The following is a 24,048-nucleotide window of genomic DNA, read 5'->3' as shown; positions in this document are numbered from 1 at the left end:
CAGCTCTGAAAAATTGATAACAATCTTTGGCTGTTTTAGCCAAGTTTGGAAAAAAAGCTTTCGTGTCTCTTCCATCATTCTAATGAAATATCTTCAGAACTATCAGCACGTGGTTCAACCAGGAATTTATCTATTTCATAACGCCAAGCCATTTCATTTGCTCGATTTACTTGAATGAACTTATGAGATCGATGTCAAATTCACACTATTTATCCTTTGTAGATGATTATTTTGTCTGAGCGCGCAGAAATAAGAGCTTACAGAAATATATGCCGTGCGTATCAAGCTCAAATAATATCGAGTAGCTTGATATCTAGTCAAGCAATACATATCTCAAATCGTATCAAGTATGTAATTCGCCACGAGCCTGTTTTTCAAGTCTTATCAAGCTACTTGACTTCTGAATCCCTAGTTTGAAAGTTCTAGGCTGCAAAAAATCCATATATGATCCATCGTCCCATCATTTTTTCCTCTATAAAAATAAATATGCATTAATGTCAGCTACCAGTTTTACCTAAAAGGGATATTATGTCGCCGTTCTCAACTTGTTGGCCTTTGTCTTTCGACTAATTGAAACATTTTGCGTAAGTATCTTGGCTTACGTGCCTTAAAAATACAGCTCGTACAAGACTTAAAACCAAATGACAATTGTTTACGTGCTGATTAAGCTAATTTGTAACTGCCGAAGATGAGTAGTTTTGCCGAAGAATAGTCTTCAATGATGAAGGTAATTTCTGGTTGAATGGCTTTGTCAATAAGCAGAATATGGATAAATACAATCCTCAAGCCATTAACGAGTCACCATTACATCTATTAAAATATTTTTCTCCAATTCTGTGGCAAATCCATTCATTCTGCCATTCCTTGTAGAACAATTTCGTGCTGGAATTTCTCAGTTTCACACAGATTTCAAGGTTATTTTTCATTATTATATATTGCTACTCAAAACTCTCCTGTCGCGAATTTATTCATTATCTGTCAAATTTGTGATGCAAAAAACATTGCTTCCAATCATCATGATATTAGAATAACGCCTTGATATTTTGAATAAATAATGATATTTTTGGCGAACTGGTGAATAGAACTAAAACTTTGAAGAAAATCCCAAATAACATACCGAGGGAGCATCACAATAGCATCAATAGTATATTTCTAACAATAATATTTTTGAAATTGTTTTCATCGTCGATAAATGTATAAGATTATATGTATTCACTATTGATGAAATGTTTGCATCTTTTACATTCTTTATTGTGTATTTGTGCTTTTATAGTGGAGTTATTTTTTTTTTATAAGTTATTTTACGATTTACTAATTTTTTTCAATTTTCATTATTTCAGATTAAAAATGCCGTACAAATTCGATAAGATGAGAAGCAAGAGGAAAGTCGTTGTCAAGGATTTGAATCCTATGTTGACATGTTCGCTTTGTGAAGGGTACCTGATCGATGCAACCGTCTTGGCGGATTGTCTTCATGTCTGTAAGTATCCTCTTCTGTAATAGGAAAACAATTCACAATTTAATTTTTCGATGTAATTGTTCAGTTGTTTATAATAAAATTTCAGAAGAGTACACATTGCAATCTGAATTCGAATTTTATCATGAGAATTTCAAATATTTCCATGGGTCAGGCTTTGTTATGAGTTTACCTAATTTAAAAAAAAAATCAATACTAATGAAATCTGTCAACCTTAATGAACAGATTCGAACAGTTTTGTCTGTCATTTTAAGCAATATTCAGCTACGATTTAGCCTTGGGTTTCAAGCCATTTTTGTGTCTACGTTTTTACCCAAGTCTTAATTGTTTCCTGTTCCGGAAGAAACTTTCTACTCTGCTCTGTATTCTGAGCGCATGTCCAAATTAACATTGTTATGTCTGGCCTCTTCCGAAACTATCTTTGTAGCATTGGGTATTGTTTGGCAGTCGCGGTGCCTTAGATATTGTTACTACTTATGTTTTATATTGTTTTTCATATTCAACAACTAACATTTTACTGGTTTTTTCAGTTTGTCGAGGATGTATAATCAAGTATTTCGACAATTGTAGAACGGCTTGTCCGAACTGCAACATCATATATAAGAAAAAGAATCAAATATGCTTCAGGTGAGTCAATTAACTAACACCATGTCACTCTTCGATATTAACGTTGAGTCTTTCTCTTAGGTCCGACCCTATATTACAAGCCCTTGTGTACAAACTAGTACCAAATTTATACTCGAGAGAACTACAAACCAGAGAAGATTTCTACAGAAGTACTGGAGTGAGAGCCAGCAGTTCCTGCAGCGACGATAGCGTGATAGACAAAGAAAGAGATAGTTTGAAGGACCAAGAGGAAATGGTGAGTTTTTCACTTTGCGAAACGACTGAAAAACGAAAAGAACCGGAAGAAAGAAAACCTCAAAACACTGTACTTTTGCAGGTAACGTCTAACGTTGGTGAAAAAACCGATTTCTTCAGTACAGACGACATGATATCTCTGTCCATGGAGTACTACCAGGAGCACTTGGACGATACTCCTATCGAAAGTGAGAAAGACACTGTGAGAAACACGATTGTAAATAGTGAAGCAAGCGACAATAAAAGTGTAGAAGATAATAGTGAAACGAAAGGTGATACGTCTCGTTGTGAAAATAGTGAACATAGTGAACCCGTTAAGGATACGACTAATAAAATTGGTGATAGTTCGGTTATGAGTGAGCCGAGTAGTGATAATAAAGACGTAGAAAATAGTGAAGAACACAGGCTGGACGGAAAGAGATATCTGAAGTGTCCGGCTGCTGTGTCGATGCAGCTTTTGCAGAAATTCGTTAGAATGAAGTATGGACTCACCCTCAATCATAGAGTGAGTATTTATTCATAGAAATTTTATAGTGGTGTTGTCCTATGATTCTTGTGAAATCGTTGCATAGTTGCATAGTTTTCGAAAATCAACCTCCAGTTGGAGATATTATTTTTATATCTATCACTAAAGTACCAACCTTCAGTTGGAGATATTATTTTTATATCTATCACTAAAGTATCAGTTGGAGATATTATTTTTATATCTATCACTAAAGTACCAACCTTCAGTTGGAGATATTATTTTTATATCTATCACTAAAGTATCAGTTGGAGATATTATTTTTATATCTATCACTAAAGTACCAACCTTCAGTTGGAGATATTATTTTTATATCTATCACTAAAGTACCAACCTTCAGTTGGAGATATTATTTTTATATCTATCACTAAAGTATCTACCTAATATTATTATCTGTAGTTCACATTGTATCTCCATTACAGGTCGATATCATTTACCAAGGGGAAGTCCTAGCAGACTACTTCACACTTATAGACGTTGCCTATACGTTCAAATGGCAAAGGGTAAGTTGAATTATTTTACTCTCCCAAACACCATTCCCAATTGTCCTCAGATCCTAGAATCAAATGATTATTTGCACGAACCATAAAGTTTCCTATTTGGACGGCAGTTTATAAATAATACATTCGTACTATTTACAGTTTTTTTTATGGCGTTTCTCTTATCTGGGCTTTTGTTTTCCCAACACAACGGTCATGAATGTTCAATAACATTTTATTTGTTTTACTATTATAATCGACAAATAAAAACTGTTGTGGATCGAATTGATTTGTTTTACATCGGGAAACCACCCAGTATATTTTCATAATATTTGGTATACACGTTTTCCTACTACTATCCATACGATTTGCTATCAGTCAGGTGAAAAATCCAGGTCCGGATTAACCAAAAATTGAATAAAAACATCTTGTTTTTTCGAATTTCCATCAGCTCAAATATTTGAAAGAAGCATAAAAAGATGAACCGAACTATGTATAGGGTGTCCCAAAATATAGGGGAATACGAGGCGGAATATTTTGAACAGTGATTTTTTAGTAACTCGAGTTTGTTTCTGATATCTTATCATTTCGAAAAAACAGATTGGTTCTTAAAAATTTGTGCTCTGAATCTTATAGTTCTTGAGATGCTTTCAGTGAGCATCGAAACCTGGTACATGTACCTACTGCCATTTATCATTTTTGAATGGCGACATTATTCGTTTTTGGTTTGAAAATACTTCTTTCTCATTGATTGATGTGGATTTATCTATTGAAAACAGATTAGTTGGAATCCAGTAGAAATTATATAACTCGTTTTTTAATGAACCAATAGAATCCGTAAATTTCCCTTAGTTACGGTGTATTGATAAGTGAATATACCCTTGACAACGTGGTATAATCGTTTTGGTGTTTTACCTCCTGTCATATTGAGATCTTTTCCATAGTAACATTGTTGGACGTTCGCCAAAAAAAAAAAAAGGTTAAGATCCGTGAAATGTCATTGAATTGTCGAAATGCGACGATATTGGAATTATTCGTTATATAATCGTAACGAATACTAACACGAGCATAGACAATATATTTCGAACCTCTTTACTCGACGCAGTTCGCGAAACATCACTAGAGCGCAGCACGAGTGGTCTCGTGAATCAGTTTATAATCGAATATTGTCTAAGCGCTTGTGATATTATAACTGAAAACCTCGTATGAATCGATTGTTTCTAACGTGAAATAATTCACAGCTGTTTTGGTATCTAGGTTTTTTGGGCTGATTCTATATCAATTTGATGTCCTGAATTCAAATAACGTATTCATTTTTACCCAGGAGCTCAAATTTTTAAGATTCACAATTTTAGAGCTATATACCTAAGTTACATTATTTCAACTCAAATCCGTAAGTGTAGTAAACAAGAGTAGATACGGAATATTTATTTTAGTTATAATAAATACAATATTATGTCTACTTACAAACAAAAAAAACATTGGAGAAATCGAATAGTCACTCAACACTTCCAAAGCTTTTTTCTGCGGTATTCTTGAATGTTTTTCTCTTTATGAACTCCAGCAGTAATCTGCTGTCGTGTGCATGTTCCATCTTTCTTGGTAGCGGTCCTCCATAATTTTATTAATATCTTGGTGAAATCTTCCACCTTGTTCCTCACTCATGTCTCCTAAATTTTCTGGAAAACGGTCTAAGTGGCTGTGTAAATAGTGTATTTTAATACTCATATTGCACCCTAAGGATTTGAAACTAGTAAGCTACTTGTTAACCATTTCAACATAGTTTTGAGCTTTGTGTTTGCCTTGAAAATTTTCTACAACTGCAACAAATGATGTCCAAGCTTCTCGTTCAAATTGATTCATTGAATTTATGAAGGCAGAATCCTTAATTAATTGTCTTCTTTGTGGGCCTTCAAATATTCCTGCTTTGAGATTTTCTGTGCTCAACTGATGCATTTTTACCCCTATTTATGCAAAACATGACCCATTCTTATAAAGAGCCTTTACAAATTGCTTCATTAGGCGAAGAGTTAATGGTCTTCTCCCCAACGTCCACGTTTTCTCTCTGAGGCCAATCTTTTCCAACCCAGTGGTGTGTTTTGTCCCTTCTATCCCAGATGCACAAGAAACACGGATATTTCGTGTAACCACTTTGCTGCCCAAAAAGAAAGTTTACCATTTTTAAGTCGACACAAATCATCTATTGATATTAGTGATACTTTAATAGTATGGTAATGGTTCCACTATTTATAGATTTACCTAGAATTTACTCAATTACAGACTTATAGTGAAATCATTGTACCTACATAATGAATATATAATAATTTTAGAACTCTCATGAATGAATATACTGAATGACACGCACATTGGTAGATAAGTTGATGTACCTAAAAAAGTAGAGCTGATAGAGAAAAACGGATTGGATGTACAGATTCAGTATCCCAAATATATCTTAAAACCGACTTAAAAAGCCTTAGAACATTAAAAGGCATGGAAATCGCCCTGTAACTGATACATTTGTTTTGATGTCAACTCCTTTCTGACGGGACACTATAGCAGTAGCGCAACATAATTTGATTAATTTCGAAATCATCCATTCATGCTGAAAAATAGTTGACAATGTGATTTACTCATAAAAATTCTTTCGTGTTTCAAAAGGGTCAATGTTTTTCTCAGTTTCTGATTTAGCTATAGTGAAGTTATGAAAGAAGGATTCCTGATAAAGCATTCAACAATTGAATAAGGATTCTCCACGCCTATGGCTCGCACACACATTCAACTAGCTCGATTGTGATTGGCGACACTAAACTTCTATCTCTCTTGTATTCGGGATCGAGCACAAATGTTTATATTCCATTCTTTCTATCTATATTCTAAGTTTAAAATCCCCCAGGCCTTGTGTAATGCGTAAATACAATTAACTGATTGCTGAAAATGTATAGACCCAAAAAAAAAAATTCTACACAATTGTCAGCTCGTGAAATTCTTCTTCTTTCATATTCACTTCTGCGGAATCGGAAAGGCTGGGACGCATATGGTAACATTCCTCGAGGTAAAAATAGGAAGGCATTATGGGCTCTCTTTCACGGCGCGTTATCGGTCTCAGCTCATCGCCTTCGGCCTTTTGTATGTAAATGGGTCGAACAAGAACGTTAGTACTGACAAATACGATCTATTGTGATCGGATCAGATGGATTTAAGTGTTTGTTCGACGACGCCCGGGTCCGACATCGAGGGGTCGGGTATCGACGTCTGTGAAATCGGAATCTCGGCCGGTTAACGTGCGATGATACGACGATGCGTTGTTGACCGTCCTGGTTTTGATGCGTTTATAAAGGGTGTTTTTTTTAGAGCTACAGAACTTTAAATTGCAATAAAACAACGATGGATTATCCGATTGATATGAATTTTATTTATCCGCAAGATAATCTTGTGGCTTTACATTTTAAATATGATTTCTGGCATATAACTGCCACAGCTGGCTCGGATGTAGTCCAATCTGGACGTCCAATTTTCGATTACTTTTTCCAACATTTGTGGCCGTATTTCGGCAATAACATGGCGAATGTTGTTTTCCAAATGGTCAAGGGTTTGTGGCTTATCCGCAAAGATCAATGACATTACATAGCCCCACAGAAAGTAGTCTAGCGGTGTTAAATCACAAGATCTTGGAGGCCAATTCACAGGTCCATAACGTGAAATTAGGCGGTCACCAAACGTGTCTTTCAATAAATCGATTGTGGCACGAGCTGTGTGACATGTTGCGCCGTCTTGTTGGAACCACAGCTCCTGGACATCATGGTTGTTCAATTCAGGAATGAAAAAGTTAGTAATCATGGCTCTCTACCGATCACGACGTAGTGCGCGATACGTATTCCGCACGGAACCATTATTTTCGAAATAAAATTGCACTATTTGCAAGCGTTGTTCAGGCGTGAGTCTATTCATGATGAATTGCCAAACCAAACTTAGAATAAATCACTTGACAGCTGTTAAATCGGTCGCCATCTTGAACAGTAATGCCAATTTAAAGTTATATACCTCTAAAAAAACACCCGCTATTTCGATATATTTTGAGTTAATATGAAACGTTGATTCACTATGGGACATAAGTAGTGCGTTCTTTGTGGAGAAACTCGCGAATTGAGTGAAATATCGTATTACTGATATGTTTTCATTTCTGCGCGCTTCATGTCAAATTTGATAGTTCCTGTTGGAGAAAAAATTTGCTTACTGAAAATGACAGATGCTCCCTCTATTTATGTTTATTACTCTGAGCTTAGAACATAATTATCGCTCAGTCTACCTGGAAATGAAAGGCATCTGAAGGAAAAACCGTTCAGTAATTTCAGAAATTAGCGTCTTCTTACGGCTATACAAATATACAGTTAAAAAACAAATTATACTTTCTCTTTTGTTTTCTGGTACTTTTGTTACCTTTTTTTCGAAGATCAAACCTTTTCTCAATCATTCAAAATAAATTCAGGGTTTCCCAAATTGCTTACTGAGAGCATCTCGATAATTATAAGACTTATAAGGAAAAATCTTCAAGGAACCCCCATCCCTTTTTTCGAAATGATAGTCCAGTCAATTTGCCGACCAGGGCACCACGGAAAAGTTTTGATTTTTTCGATTTTATATGTTTTTTGAGATGCTAAATCTGAATCTGAGATATAATCTGTTATGATTATCATAAAGCAAATTACAAAAAAAAAGGTTCAGAATTTTTCGAATATCAGAAACAGAAACCAAGATATATCAAAATATTTGAAACAGTCATTTTTCAGAAACGCGCTATAACTCGATAACGAATCAAGATATCCATGATCTCCCTTCTCATATCTGATATTTTTCTATAGTTCTCGAGATAAATCCTTGAGTATCGAATTTGAACACCCTGTACTTTCATGCCTCGTAAATTCAAGAAGTTGGATAACAAATTGAAGAAAAACAGGTATAGGTATCACTGATACTATATTTAATTGCTGCGTTCTGATGTGTTTTTGATGTCAAATTATCGAAGATTTAATTCAATCGAATCTTATGATTAGTTTGGAAGGATATTTAAACTGTTATAGTCAAAAATAGTTTTTATTTTCATTCTGAAAATCGAGGAGAAATAATGTAAGAGGAAAGAAAAGCGTAACATTTCTTGAGAATGAAATTTAGCAGGTACTGAATAGCATTATTTCAATTGAATTGTGAAAAATGACGAATCAAACAATTCGTCATTTCTCGATGTTTTGTCCTCAAGACAGTCAAAATCTAAAAAAAATTTCTATGAATTCAAACTCATCAGAACACAATATATCGACGTGAGTGGTGCTTATTCTTAACGAGTAACTTAGTATAGCTGTCGTTCTGAAGATACCATCGATCCTAATTTACATGATAAAGGAACAATTAGTGACACCGCGAGCTATTGATCAGAAGTCGAGCCTGAGAGCACCCACTTTGGCCTTGAACCCAACCGGAAAACCAATTTTTCACGATTACTGCTCTCCTCCGTTCTCACCCGTATCGCGCGCACCTGAAAAAAGAGGTTATACGTTCAACGAACAGAACAAGGAGGACGTTTTTGCTGTATACCTACATTTTTCTGGTAGACTCATCAAGAAAGTTGAAGAACAATTATTTTCATTTTCCATTATTTATATTGATACATACCATACGATGTTATATATTTTTGAAATCAGGGAAAATTGAGCTTTCCAAAAATGGCATAGAAATCTAGTGTTCCCTTTTGAAAAAACATAACTTTGGGTCATAGCTTCGTAATTAAAAATCCTGCTAAAAAGACGAGCATGCCACTGGATTCTACGTAAGAAAGTGCCTGTATAATTTTTTAATTTCAGAGCTCTATCATCAGTATTGGCGAAGATATAAATGTTTTTCGATATCGCCATTTTTCCAATTTTCGCTAATAACTCGCAAACAAAAGGTGGCCAAAAATGAATACTACATTTTTTGGTTTCTCTGGAATAGAAACCGAGAATGATATAACAGATTTTGTCTATCTCCTCTGGTTTGAAAGTTGTAGTGCTAAAACATCGAAATTTGCCCACCCTGTACATTGAACATATCAATTTTTTTTTGCAAAAAACGAAAAGTTACCAACATTTTTTTTCCATTCGCACAATGAATATATTGTCATTCTACAATGTGAATTATTGTTTGAAGAAATTATATGAAAACCCAATAAAATTCGAAGGTTGGAAGAGGAAAAATATATAATTTCGTTTTGAATCATTCACATGAAATTTTAGTCGTAAATTGTCCAACTATTCGTTGAAATAATAGAAAACATTCTGACCATAAATATAGACGGCTAGGAGATTTCTACTAAATTCCAAATAATCTTCTTTCAATTGATACATCCTTATTAATTAATGGGAAGCAGTTTTAACCAAAACCAAACCATATAATATCACCATTTCCAAATGATCAATGACAGTACAGAGTATGCCAAATTCGATACTCACTCAAAGCATCTCGAGCAGTATAAAATTAAGAGAAAAAAATTTTCAAGCACCTCCGGGTTTTTTTTCGAAATGATAAGATATCTGAAAAAAAATCGTAGATATCTTGATTCGTTCTCGAATATCAGAGTTACTCATTAAAATTAAGCGTATTCCATTGAGATTTATTTAGAATATTCTGTCTAGTCTTTTGGATGAAAAACACAACATTTGAATAAAAACAACAACATTTAACTGCAAATTTCTAGAGAACGATAAGCCTCTCAATATTAGGTAGAACAAAAAAAGGTCATTAATTGGCCGGTTTCTAAAAGTTGATCTACACTGATTTTAACTACTCAGATAGTTGTCGAATCTATTGTCAATTCTAAAATGAGTTGATTTTATAATATTTATCAGTATTGGTTTAAGGTTGTGAAAAATAGCAAAAAAAAAACAATTTTCACCAAAGAAACCTTCGGAAATGCCTTCCTTACTGACAGAGAAGATACCTACTTGACAAACAAATCTGTCCACCTATTCTTCGCGACCAGGTCTTTATTACAACGGCAAACAGAACGACAGCACTGTTGTCTCAGCTAATTACCGGCTTCTTTTCCGCTTAAATAGGACAGGTTGTAAAAAAAAAACAACTGCGGAATGTGTTTGATCTCGGCGGTCCAGAACGAGACATAACAGCTCCTATTGAGATGTTTACACTCGTTCCGGAGAAGGGGGAAGTGGCGTTCCACAGAAGAAACTTTTGAAAAATCACTTTTCTTCGAGTTTAACCTCATTTATAATTTACAACTTTCCCGTTCAACCAACATAATAACATTTGAAGGGGAGTAATAGATTGAGTTGAACTGAATAACACTTGGGGGAGTCGAGAGATAAATCTGTGCAGTCTGTAAAGTACTTCCAGCTTCGAACAAGCAGTGTATGAGGGGAGGAAGAATACACAGATTTCCGTGAATATTCTATTAAATAAATTCTTGTGATATATCACCATTATAACAAGTGGTATTTCAGTACAATTATTACAAAAATTCCGAAATCAGTATGACGAAACAAGAGAGTAATATCATAGTTGCATTTCTCAGAAGGTAACAGGGATGTCACATAAGTTTAAATTGAAAAGAATGGGAGACAAAACCGATCCTTGAGGAAGGCCATTATTCAGCCTTTTGAAATTACCACTTTTGTAGTCAACAAAAACACGAAGTCTCGTTATATTATTATGAAGAAGTAAAAACTTGGATCGATTCGTGGATCGCTTCAAATGATGACCAGTTTTTTCAACGCAGGATTTGTACGCTGCTCGAAAGAGAGGAGAAAGTAGTGACCAGGGATGGAGAATACTTCTTCTTCTACATATTTTAAGCCAGTGGCTTGTATTTCCCAATTATTTATGCCTCTTGGGAGATTGACGTCCACGAGTCCTTCCACCGTTTAGGCGGTCTTCCCAGCGGTCGGAGAATACTTCGAAACATATATGTAAAGGGAGTTTTTTTAGGGCTATAGAACTTTAAATTGCAATAAAACAACGATAGATTATTCGATTGACATGAATTTTATTTATCCGCAAGATAATCTTGTGGCATTACACTTTAAATATGATTTCTGGCATATGACCGCCACGGCTGGCTCGGATGTAGTCCAATCTGGACGTCCAATTTTCGATGACTTTTCAACATTTGTGGCCGTATATCGCCAATAACATGGTGAATGTTGTTTTCCAAATGGTCAAGGGTTTGTGGCTTATCCGCATAGACCAATGACTTTACATAGCCCCACAGAAAGTAGTCTACCGGTGTTAAATCACAAGATCTTGGAGGCCAATTCACAGGTCCAAAACGTGAAATTAGGCGGTCACCAAACGTGTCTTTCAATAAATCGATTGTGGCACGAGCTGTGTGACATGTTGCGCCGTCTTGTTGGAACCACAGCTTCTGGACATCATGGTTGTTCAATTCAGGAATAAAAAAGTTAGTAATCATGGCTCTATACCGATCACCATTGACTGTAACGTTCTGGCCATCATCGTTTTTGAAGAAGTACGGACCAATGATTCCACCATAAAGCGCACCAAACAGACAGTTTTTCTGGATGTAACGGTGTTTCGACATACACTTGAGGATTAGCTTCACTCCAAATGCGGCAGTTTTGTTTGTTGGCGTAGCAATTCAACCAGACGTGCGCTTCATCGCTAAACAAAATAAAATGGACGTAGTGCGCGATACGTATTCCGCACAAAACCATTATTTTCGAAATAAAATTGCACTATTTGCAAGCGTTGTTCAGGCGTGAGTCTATTCATGATGAATTGCAAAACCAAACTGAGAATAAATCACTTGACAGCTGTTAAATCGGTCGCCATCTCGAACAGTAATGCCAATGAATCTACCTTGAAAAAAAACACCCGTTTTAATATTGAATCCCGCATGGCAAATCCCGCAATTTCGATCCCGCAGAATTTGGGGGGGATCCTGCATTTGCGGGATCCATAATTTACGGGATTGGGTTCGCTAGTCGCGATGCGCGTCCCGGGCGTCCAGAAATCTTCGTCGCTTCCGATCTGGCCTAACCGGCGGTCGTATCGGGGCTAAAACCGGTACGCGGTAAGAGCAAAAATGCATGCCCATACGCGGCGCGCAAGTGGTACAATCTAAATGTCCGCGAACGATTAGAAAAAACGCGCCAGGCCGATGTGTGCGCGACCGAGAGAACCGACTACAGGCCGAGTTATGCCCGACGGTTTCTAAAAATAGTCCGAAAGATCGCACTTTAAAGGTCATATCCGACCATTCGTGAAGCGTTAATTGTCATAACAGCCTCATTTACATTTCTATGGCTCGTCGGCCGGTTGACATATGCGCCTCTGTAACTACCGGACAGGTACGTGGACGGAATCGGAGAGTGCCTCTCAGGCAGAGGCGAAATCACTCCGCATGCCGGTTCCTATCGGAAAGACGATCGATGATTGCCGGTAGGAGATGCGGACTGAGAATAATAGAAATTTCAACGCGCTAGATGGAGAGAAGAGGGTATCTTATTGCCCAAATAATAAGAATAAGGGTGTTTCCAAATTAAATGTGAACCTTGAAGGACCCATTTACTATCGCTAAAGCCATATTTAGTGATAACCTAAAATCAACAGTTTACGAGATATTTGAGTTCTTGTGTTTTTCAAAAGATTTCTCACCTTACTTCATTTTTCGTCAACAATAACGTATAACAAATTTGATTCAAATTTTGGTTTATATTCGTGGCCAGCGAAATGTCCGGATCTACCATGGTTAGAAAAGACGAAGTAGCGAGTAGATTGAGAGTAAATTTCAGACGGAAGGTAATAAATGAAGAAATAAGAAGAGGGCACGTGCTTGTAAAGGGTGTTTTTTTTTTCGAGGTATATAGCTTTAAGTTGGCATTACTATTCAAGATGGCGACCGATTTAACAGCTGTCAAGTGATTTATTCCCAGTTTGGTTTGGCAATTCATCATGAATAGACTCACGCCTGAACAACGCAAATTGTGCAATTTTATTTCGAAAATAATGTGCCGGTGTTCTCGATTTTCATAAGCGAATTTTGTTTAGCGATGAAGCGCACTTCTGGTTGAATGGCTACGTCAACAAACAAAACTGCCGCATTTGAAGTGAAGCTAATCCTCAAGTGTAAGTCGAAACACCGTTACTTCCAGAAAAACTGACAGTTTGGTGCGCTTTATGGGGTGGTGGAATCATTGGTCCATACTTCTTCAAGAAAGATGATTGCCAGAACGTTACAGTGAATGGTGATCGGTATAGAGCCATGAGTACTAACTTTTTCATTCCTGAATTGAACAACCATGATGTCCAGGAGCTTTGGTTCCAACAAGACGGCACAACATGTCACACAGACCGTGCCACAATCGATTTATTGAAAGACACGTTTGGTGACCGCCTAATTTCACGTTTTGGACCTGTGAATTGGCCTCCAAGATCTTGTGATTTAACACCGCTAGACTACTTTCTGTGGGGCTATGTAAAGTCATTGGTCTATGCTGATAAGCCACAAACCCTTGACCATTTGGAAGACAACATTCGCCGTGTTATTGCCGATATACGGCCACAAATGTTGGAAAAAGTCATCGAAAATTGGACGTCCAGATTGGACTACATCCGAGCCAGCCGTGGCGGTCATATGCCAGAAATCATATTTAAAATGTAATGCCACAAGATTATCTTGCGGATAAATGAAATTCATGTCAATCGAATAATCCATCGTTGTTTTATTGCAATTTAAAGTTCTATAGCTCTAAAAAAAACACCCTTCATATGGAAGGGTGATTTATGAATACATTTTCTAGCAAATTTTGAGTTTGATTGCAATAAAAATATTGAATTCAATACTTTCCTTTCTTTGCTTCTTTTCCCTTTCAAATCGAAATATGCTGAAACAAAACCAATGCCTGCATTTCAACAAAAACTTTTTCAGGAGATGAAGAAGGAATTTGGCAAGTTTTTAAAATAATTTTTTATCATACATGAATTGTGGACTTTGAAAGTTGCAGGCAAATCTGTATTAGAAATTTACTATTCTTCTCTTCATATACCAATTTTAAAATCAGAGTAATTCTTATTCAACATCTAATACAGCATAATTTTGCTTTTTTCATACATATCATATCCTCTTCTGATGAAAATAAATCGAAATTTAAATCAATCTTGGTAAACGGAGAAAAAATTGACGAAGAATGAAGTAAAATGAGAAATTTTTCAAAAAACACAAGAACTCAAACATCTCGGAAACTGTTGATTTTCGGTTATCAATAAATATGGCTCTATCGATAGCAAATGAGTGATACTAACACCTCCTTAAATTTAATTTCTAAACATCCTTTATACTGGCAAGTATAAAGGAAAATGAGAGATTCCTTGGATAATTTTCAGGAAAAAGGTCCTATAAATATCGGCTCGCAAACGTTTTTTTTTCTCGAGATGTTCTTGTAGTCCTACTTTTTTGTGTGATTATACCAGTTTATCGAATATTTATGAATCTTCGCTACAGATTGGGTAAATAAGTACCAACCTTGTAATTAATTCATTCATCACAGTTTACTTATTGGATCTTTATAATGATTTGGATTCTCCTGAGGATTACTAGAGAATTGTTTGAATTTTTTTTTCTCGAAACCGGTAATTGATACGACAAAACTAGAAGAAACCGGAAAGTACAGAACTGGATTAAAGTTTCTTTTTACATTCTTCTAAACTACCAGTGGTCCTCCAAAAAAGAGTTCTGTAGGAATGAAGCGGGCACTATTACAGAAGAAAAAAATTTGTAGATTTGCATTCAAAATAAGCATATCACGTGATGAAAACTTTGAATTAGATAATCTATGCCATATTTGAGTTGATTTTTTTCTCATGGCACCTTTCTTTCACAAGATATTTAATCTTGTGTAGGGAATTTGCTATAAAAAAAATAGGTTGAAAAACATCAACACCCTGTTTCTCGAAAACAAATGCAGGCTCATGTTAATAGGCCTTTTTCTTGAAATTATCCGAGGAATCTGTCATTTTCGACGCGAATACCATATCTACAAATAAGGTTTCATCAGCTAGATATTCACCAATTGTAAAATAGCTTTTTTAGGACAATTCACAAATTACCAACTCAATTACATTTGACAGTTTAATAGAAATAGGTAAATGCTGGTCTGGTAAATAAAAAACATTCAAATCTAGTAGTTACACGAGCAGAAGTAGGATCATTTCTAGTAGAACTAATAGTGATGGACACTTGTTGATTTTATATTCAAAGTGTTTTTTTATAGAACACCCTGTTTTTGATTGAACGGAGGTTAATAAAATATTGGGTGTGTCATTTGGATGATGAATGATGAATCATCTAATTCTGAACACCTACTGAAGTTTTCATTGATAATCAAAAGTCGGTTCTTCTAGTATTCACTTTCAAAATCTCATTGAAATAAGTTCATTCATTTCGAAGTTATGACATTTTTCCAAAGATCCGGCTAAAATTCAATAAACAAAGGGTATTTCATAAAAAAAAAACGTATGTTTGTTCATTTACACTTTTTTGGTGCACCCTGTATATTTCCAAACAATTCAAGAATGTAGTTCTAGTGGAACCTAATGATACTGTGTCGAAAAAAATTTCGAAAATATCAGCGCTTAACCATAATAGAACGTCTCGTCAATGCTAGAACACCCCGTATAAACAAACTTGGAAGAATAAAAGATTTATATCCCTTGAAGAGAGGCTTACATCAATCACGTCAATTTAAAAATCAAACGTAATATTCTCTTTTGAGCTACAAACCTGCATAAATCGATTATCAACCCTGCTGTTAGCGTAATAAGAACTACCAAATTTTTTATAGACTGATTCGACTTGGCGATTCTATCTCGAAGAAGTCTAGATCCAATTCCTAAAATTTAACGGTATTTTGGAAGTGATTTGCTCATCCAAACATCCCAAGTATCCGCAGTATGTTCTTCCCTTCAAATCCAGACCCATTCTATCTATAGTCCTCAATATCAGCATCACTACAATAATTTTCTCTCTTGTTACAGACTAAACCGATGCGCTTCTTCTACCGCATCTTCAGTCCCATGAAGATAAAGCCGATACGGATAATAAACACCACCTCGACCTCGGGTTCCAAACAGCTTCAAATCGTTCAAGTGGACGATAAACCGAAACCAGAAAAAGTCGAAAAGGTGCAAGAAGAAGTACCTGAAAAACCTCCTACTCCTAAACCAGAACCTCCAAAAAGCCCTGCTGAAGACACCGAGGACCAGAGTTTCGACAAAGAAACGCTTATGGCCAATCTTCAATTGCAAAGCACTAAGAAGATAAAAATTAAGACTCCTGAAAAAGAGAAAGAGAAAACTTCAGAAAAAGAAGCGGTGTGTGTATATGAATATGTCGAGCCAGACAAAGAAGAGATCAAGCGATTCGCTGAGAAAAGAGATAGGGAATGGGCTCTCCAAAAGAAACTAGACGAGAGAAACGGTGAATATTACGTGAGCAAAAAACGGAAGAAGTCCAAACATTCAAAGAATGAATCCGTACACAAAAAGAGAAAATTACATGCAGAAATCACATCGAACGAGGAGGAAGATCTGAAATTGAAGGTCAAGATAACTCCACATAATAGTCATAAACACAAACATCACAGAAGTTCCCAAAATTACGCGGATAAAACATACGAGATCAGCACTAAAGAGAAGCTCTTACAAATGAGACAAGTCAGACATAAACACGTCAGTAGCGAGGATAAAACTGTGCAGACTGTATCAACGAGCAACGTGAACACTACTAAACAGTCAATTGTAGATAAAATACAAGAGAAAATAAAATTGAATAAAGAAAAAGAATTCGAGAAGAAGAAAGAAAGCGACAGCAAACAGGTCAGGTTTATTGAAACACCTGAAACGTCTGACTCCTCAAACGAGAAAAAGAAAGAAGAGATCAAAAGTATAACGATAAATCTCGTTAACAACTCTAAAGACGGTAAGAAACCCAGTGTGAAGATCGTGAATAAAGATGTTAGACCGGCTATTAAAGAGTGGGGCGTCACTGAAAAAACAGTTCCTGTATTGAAACTCGAAAGATCAGATAGTGAAAAACAAAAAACTTTCCTGAAATCTTTCCAATCTTATACTGAAAAGTACAATATAGAAAAAATCAAACATAACACGATGGAGGCGAAGCGTAAACAGAACCTGGCAAAGATGAGTAACGCTCAACCGCAGTATACCATTGAGCCAAGGAAGATCAGCACCCCTCCTGCAAATACACCCAAGCACGAAAAAGTTGAAGACACCACCTCGAAGATCCTGCACAAGTACCCTCCAGGTTTCACCGTTAGCAAAATCGAAGCTGGCGTTAAGAGAAAAGCAGAAAACGATGGAGAGATGCCGGATAAACGGCCAAGTTTGGAGATAACTTTGATACCTCCAACATCCCAAAGCCAACTCGTGGCAAACAGAGTAGCTGCTGAAAAGGTCGTCCAAAAGAGGCCGCTACCTTCTACGATTCCTCTGGACAGGATCCGGAAGAGTATCAACTTGAAATCTGGTATTAGCATCATACCTAAAACACCTGATGTCTGTGATAACATAGGAGCTCTAGATTTGTCGAACAAAAGTCCCGATAGTTCCCCCAAACCGGCGACCACGATCACCAAAAACGGCATCAACATGATGATCACCAATAGGAACCTGGGCGCTCTCAAATCAATGCCTAACGCTGAGAAGTCTTCGAATCTGAGCAACTTGCAAATGCTGTCCAAAGTGGCTTCTGAGCATCCCATACTGAATAAACTGCAGCAGCAAGCCCAAAACATCGCAAAATCTCCGAGACCAAACAGTTTGCATTCTATGAACTCTACCACGATACAAACCTCCACTCCCACAACTTCTGCCTCGTTGAACCCGAGGCCGATTCTGCCCAAAATGCCTGAACTGACGGAGATCAAAAAGACGCAATTCAAGATGTCCGGAGTCGGCAACATCCGTTCCCCAAGGCCCAATCCAAATCTCAACATACGCAACATACCGAATCCAAGCCTGTTGATCAGCAAGCAGACCCAGAACAGGCAAATTACGGTTGCTTCAAACTCCGAAAAAGAAAGTTTAAGTGTTGTGCCAAGTTCTGTGAGTTCCAAGGCTAACAATATAATGGAAAAACAAGAAATACCAGTTTGAACATTATGAATTGGTCAGTTCAATTGAGGGCATTGAGTTGAGTTTTTCCTACGTATGTTTGGAGATCCTTAGTGAACTTTACTTGTTGAATGTTTCCTGAATTATTTCCTTCATCTCTTTAAATCTTTCTATTTATTCTTTATTGAATATTTGTTTATGTCGTGTATGTTTCTCTCTTTGAGTTTTTTAAACACATGAGTTCCTGATTAGTGAAGACTTATTTTGATGGTTTCTTTTACATATTTTATTGTAATTGTTATCAACGTTGTTTATTTGTTTATATTTGGATCATTCGTGTACCTATATTGTATATAAAATTTATGTAGTTTTAGTTCTTGATTGTCGAATGGTAATTTTCTATTGGATGTTTTGTTTGTTGCAATTATTTTCCAATAATCGACCAATTTGTAAAAATTTTCGAAAAAAGTAAAGAAATATTGATTGTATATATTTGGAGAAGAGTTGGGAAATAGAATTGTCTTCGATCGAGTAGTAAACTCATTATATGAAGTAATTGATGTACCTTGATGACGTCTGTCTCAATAGAATGTTTATTCATCTCTTTACCTTTCTGTCCACTGTGTACTAGAACGCTAAGATATCATATAATTGACAGACTTCTGATCTAAATTGCATAGTGTCCTATAGACTGCTCCAATATCGATCATTTGTAGAAATGTACTTATAGATAAAAATAAAGTAATTTATCCAAATCATTGCGTATATAATTTATACGTTAATTTTTTGTGTATTATCATGTTGATGTCGATGATTAAAATTTAAAATACCTAGAATATGTTTTAATTTTTTCCACCTTTATCGATGATTCATTAGAAGAATTCAGTTGAGAATTGTCGAAAAATAAAGTGAATGGACAATTTCATTTTGGAACCCATAGACGAAAAAATTTGAAAATACAAACTGAATCTCAGACGAATTTGTCGAAAATTGACGATTAAAGAAAACAATCGTCAGAATAATTAAAAAGTTACTCCATAAAGTAAAAAATATGGATATATTCGACAAAAGCTCTTCAATGAGCTATACCCAGGCGCGGATCCACGGGGGGGGGAACACAAAGCAATTAATGAATGTATTAATATTTACAAAGCAATGAACAAAGGTAATAATATTTACGAAGCAATTATTGAAGGTAATAATATTTACAAAGCAAGGAATGAAGGTAATAATATTTACAAAGCAATTAAGGAAGGTAATAATATTTACAAAGCAATTAATGAAGGTAATAATATTTACGATGCAATGAATGAAGATAATAATATTCACAAAGCAATTAATGAATGTAATAATATTTACAAAGCAATGAACAAAGGTAATAAAATAATATTCACAAAGCAATTAATGAAGGTAATAACATTTACTAAGCAATGAATGAAGGTAATAATTTTTACAAAGCAATTAATTAAGGTAATAATATTCAAAAAGAATTCAATGAACGTAATAATATTTACAAAGCAATTAATGAAAGTAATAATATTCACGAAGCAATGAATGAAGGTAATAATATTTACAAAGCAATTAATGAAGGTAATAATATTTACAAAGCAATTAATGAAGGTAATAATATTTACAAAGCAATGAATTAAGGTAATAATATTCACAAAGTAATCAGTGGCGATGCCAGCTTTTAGGAATGGGGAGGGGGCAAGAAGGTGCCAGGATTTTTTGGAGAGTCCCAAGTTGTTCAGGTTAAAGTCATGTTGTATTCTTTTGATCATGTGATATTTGATGGAGGTCTGGGCCCCACCTGCTACCTCCCCCCTCTAGCGACAAGCACTGAAAACAATCGTGTCTAAACCATTGGAAGTTGCCGTTGGTGGTGTTGTCGAAACATAATTTTCTCTTTCAATTGAAGGTAGACTTTCGAGCCGAACATCTATAAGAGACAGCGTAATGTGACAGTAAGAGTACAAAGAAATGGCTAAAATTTCAACAATGGCACTGGTGAAATGGGGTGATTTTGCCTTAGGGTATGACATTGACCATTTATGCCTGAAAAGTTGAGGCAAGTAATCTCAAGCACTGTTGGGAGAAAGTGCGCTGTCTGTTTTTATTTTTTATAATCAAAATGTAAGTATTTCTCATTTCTTTTAGATGAATAAAATAGCTAACTTGCCTATGATTATCATTTAAGTTATAAAAAAATGTTGTATTTGTGTTTAACTCAACTGAGTTTATTAAAAAAAAAAAAAGTAGTAAAAAATTTTGTTGAGATTCATTTAGGCAGATCATTACATAGAATTAGTGAAAATCCCCTCATAGTACTGTTTACGTTTTATTGACTCTAAAAAAACACATTCACTCATCAGGCGGCTTGTCGGCGTTCGCTTTGATAAACGTTGCCGAATTTTATTGCCACTTGGGACGGCTTCTGGGTTATTTTCCATTTTAATTCTCCGATCAGAATAGAATGCAAAATATACGAGAAACGATTCCATTTCACCATTTCCTACTTAGCCTACCTAATAAATATAAGAAGTTTTATTATCTCATACCACATTCTATTATTATATTATAATATTTTTCAGTTTTTATATCAAATTAGAAATTAACTAGTGGTAAGCGTGGTCGCATTCGAATTAAGAATAATGTTTTACTCGATAATCTCAAGGAAAAGAAAACAGCATTTTCAAGCTTTTTATAAAGTCAAAACTGAGCAGAAAAACCTGAAACCGCAGGTTTCGCTCTAGAGGGGCGGCATTATCTACTTTTTCCGAGAAATCTGGATTCCTGGAAGAATGAATAAAATATTTTTTTTATTTCAACGAATTTCACAGATAGTTGTTTTCATCAAATTCACTAATCTTAAACATATTTGCATCGAGGATACCTACAACATCTATTCGAATTAAAAATAATGTTCCATTCGCATCATAACCTATATAAATCCTCAAATCTAAAGGCGAATCGAAAAATTCAGAATGTGATAACACTGAATTGAGAAAAAAAATACCTGAAACATCCAGAAACCGCCTCAAATACGCAAAATATTCGGCAACGTTTAGAAAAGGGATGACTGATGAGTTCATGTGTTTTTTAGCGTCAATAAATCGTAAACAGGACTATGAGGGGATTACGCTACATCTGGATATTTATGAGTTTAATGCGCCACCTTTCATGGTTTTTGATGTCAATTATATTTTTCCTTTCTGTTGTTTCCGACCCAATAAATCTCATGTGGTACTTTAATTTTTAACAAGTTGGTTTTTTGATCAAGCTTGAATGGGTAAATCTGTTTGTAATCGAACCCATAGGTACCATACAAGTTTTTCGTTTTGTAGTTCAAAAATTGTCGAAATATCCATCCTATCTAACATCTAAGTTAAATTCAGTTCTCAGTTGAAATCAGTGGCAAAATAGAGATCTTGTGATTCAACACCTTTTTACTTCCTTTGGAGCCACATGGAAAATAAGGTCTATGCCAATGCTCCACAATCTATTCAAGACCTAAAAGATGGAATTCGTTAAGTTATCAAATGTGCGAATTGCCATTGGAAAATTTCATGGAAAGATTATGGTGCTGCATCCGTAGCTGTAGCTGTCATTTGGCTGATTACGTTTTCCATTATTAATGGCATACCTTCCTCTTCACAATGAAATAATAATAATAATAAATAATCTTTATTTCCAAACAATTCAAGTTACGAACAAGAAGAGAAGAGAAACAGTGTCGAAAAAAGAATGGTTCCATGTTCAATAATAAACTAAAAACTTTTTTTGAAAGGTTCAAGTTGATCAATCTTTTGTATATCCTTCGGTTATTTATTAAAAAACTTTAAACAGCTTTAAATATTCATTATTCTATTTAGATATAGATACTCAGTTTTTCAATATCATTATTATTACTAAACCTATAATAGGAAAGCCCTTAAGTTTTCGAAAAATGCTAATGGTGTTAGACGAACGGATTTTTTCATTCTAGTTCTGGATTCAACAAAATCTACAACATGATCCATATCCACATTTTCTTTTATTCTTCGTGCAACTTCAACCTACGTAAAGGGAAGAACCGTTTCTTCTAGCTCATTCATTCTCAAAAACAAATGTAGGTAAACCTACAAAAGAGACTTTCTATAATTAACTGGTTTTCTCTCGAGTTTTCTCCGACCTAATCGAATCTAGCCTACGTCTCCGTTCTGTCTGAATAATAACTCAAAATTCATGCTACGATCATAAATGCCTTCCGTTCCGTTCTTACGAGTTGGAGTGAATGAAGCTTAAAATATTACGAGTTCTCATTGGACTCGGTACTAAAAAGCTAAAGAAACCACACCTTTGACCACGGAGTTTTATTTGCCGTTTCGACTACGAATCCTCAAAAACTGTGACCTTTAGTTTCTGAAGATAATGAGTTGACATCAAGTTTAGTATCAGGTATTAAAATATGGCAATCCCTGATGCAATACAGTAGGCAGTAGGCTCACACAAGAAACCGGATATTATATTATTGGAGAGATAAAGGGTTATCATGTGGTTTTGTGGTCACGAAAGTAAACGTGAATAAAACACACTTTCTTCTTCTTCCTTATTCTTAAGACCATGTCTTGTCATCTTCTGTTCATCCAGCCTCTTGCGATGTTGACGTCCAACTCTCAATCATCTCTTTGGTGGTCGGCCGGGAGGGCGTTTTCAGTTTGGCTTTTCGTTCTTTGCCCATCGATCATTGCTCATTCGTTCCACGTGATCTCTCCAGTTCCTGCGCCTTGATCGTACAAACCAAGCAATATCCTGCACTTCCAGTTCTTCCCGTATAACACTGCTTCTTATTTGGTCCCGCAGTGTTACTCCCTTTATTGTCCTTAGGATTTTCATCTCCGTACTTCTCATCATAGACTTGGTTTTGGAAGTTTCAGCACGGGTTTCTGCTGCGTATGTTAACACACTTTTAACACACTTTCATTTAGATTATCCATCAAAGGATACCGCACATTTTATTACAGAAAGTAGCCTTCCGACAAATTCACTGAATTTTTGATATGTTATAGTCCAAGTCATTCCAAACAAAAAGTTCGATAGGCACAAGTTTTTCTATAGGCTAACTCTCATTTGCTCTCCATTGTTAAACAATACAAAACGTTGTCCTGGATAATCATCACTATTCTGAGTAATCGAGATGTGAGCAGTCAGTAATATGAAATACTATTAAAAGCATTGTTCTTTAGTATTGTTACATTTGGTCAATTATCTGGAGAGTGTTCGAGCTACTTATATTTTTTGAAGTTTAATTATTCGAGAATGGTTACAAATCGCTTTGGCGATCTGCAATACAAAAATGTTTAGGAATCATATTCTAGGTACACCTTATTCTACATCACATTCGAAATAATATACGTGTTTCTTCCAAAAGAAAGACAAAGTTATATTCGAATTGTTCCGTACTTAAAAATACTTTACGACCATCATAATTTCGAGATATGAGAAATATCACAAATCTGTCTAATGAAACGACCTTGAAAAGATTTTCTCTTCAATTTTTTTTTTGTAATGTCTGTGATTTTTACGGAATG

General features: G+C 35.5%; 1 protein-coding gene across 1 annotated transcript in view; it reads left to right on the top strand.

The window, feature by feature from the left end:
* The window catches only part of LOC123675803, a 48,786-nt gene extending 29,472 nt beyond the window's left edge, over nucleotides 1-19,314 (top strand). The window contains exons 2-7 of the mRNA XM_045611323.1: nucleotides 1,341-1,480; nucleotides 2,008-2,104; nucleotides 2,165-2,339; nucleotides 2,421-2,843; nucleotides 3,284-3,364; nucleotides 16,382-19,314. Of these exons, the coding sequence (XP_045467279.1) occupies nucleotides 1,348-1,480; nucleotides 2,008-2,104; nucleotides 2,165-2,339; nucleotides 2,421-2,843; nucleotides 3,284-3,364; nucleotides 16,382-18,520 (3,048 nt within the window). The 5' untranslated portion in view covers nucleotides 1,341-1,347 and the 3' untranslated portion in view covers nucleotides 18,521-19,314. The remainder of the gene's footprint in view (nucleotides 1-1,340; nucleotides 1,481-2,007; nucleotides 2,105-2,164; nucleotides 2,340-2,420; nucleotides 2,844-3,283; nucleotides 3,365-16,381) is intronic.
* The last annotated feature ends 4,734 nt before the right edge of the window (nucleotides 19,315-24,048 follow it).

The sequence above is a fragment of the Harmonia axyridis genome, chromosome 3, assembly GCF_914767665.1.
Source record: "Harmonia axyridis chromosome 3, icHarAxyr1.1, whole genome shotgun sequence".
NCBI classification, from domain to species: domain Eukaryota; kingdom Metazoa; phylum Arthropoda; class Insecta; order Coleoptera; family Coccinellidae; genus Harmonia; species Harmonia axyridis.
Note: the sequence above shows the minus strand (reverse complement) of the source record. Positions and strands in the feature narration are given on the sequence as shown.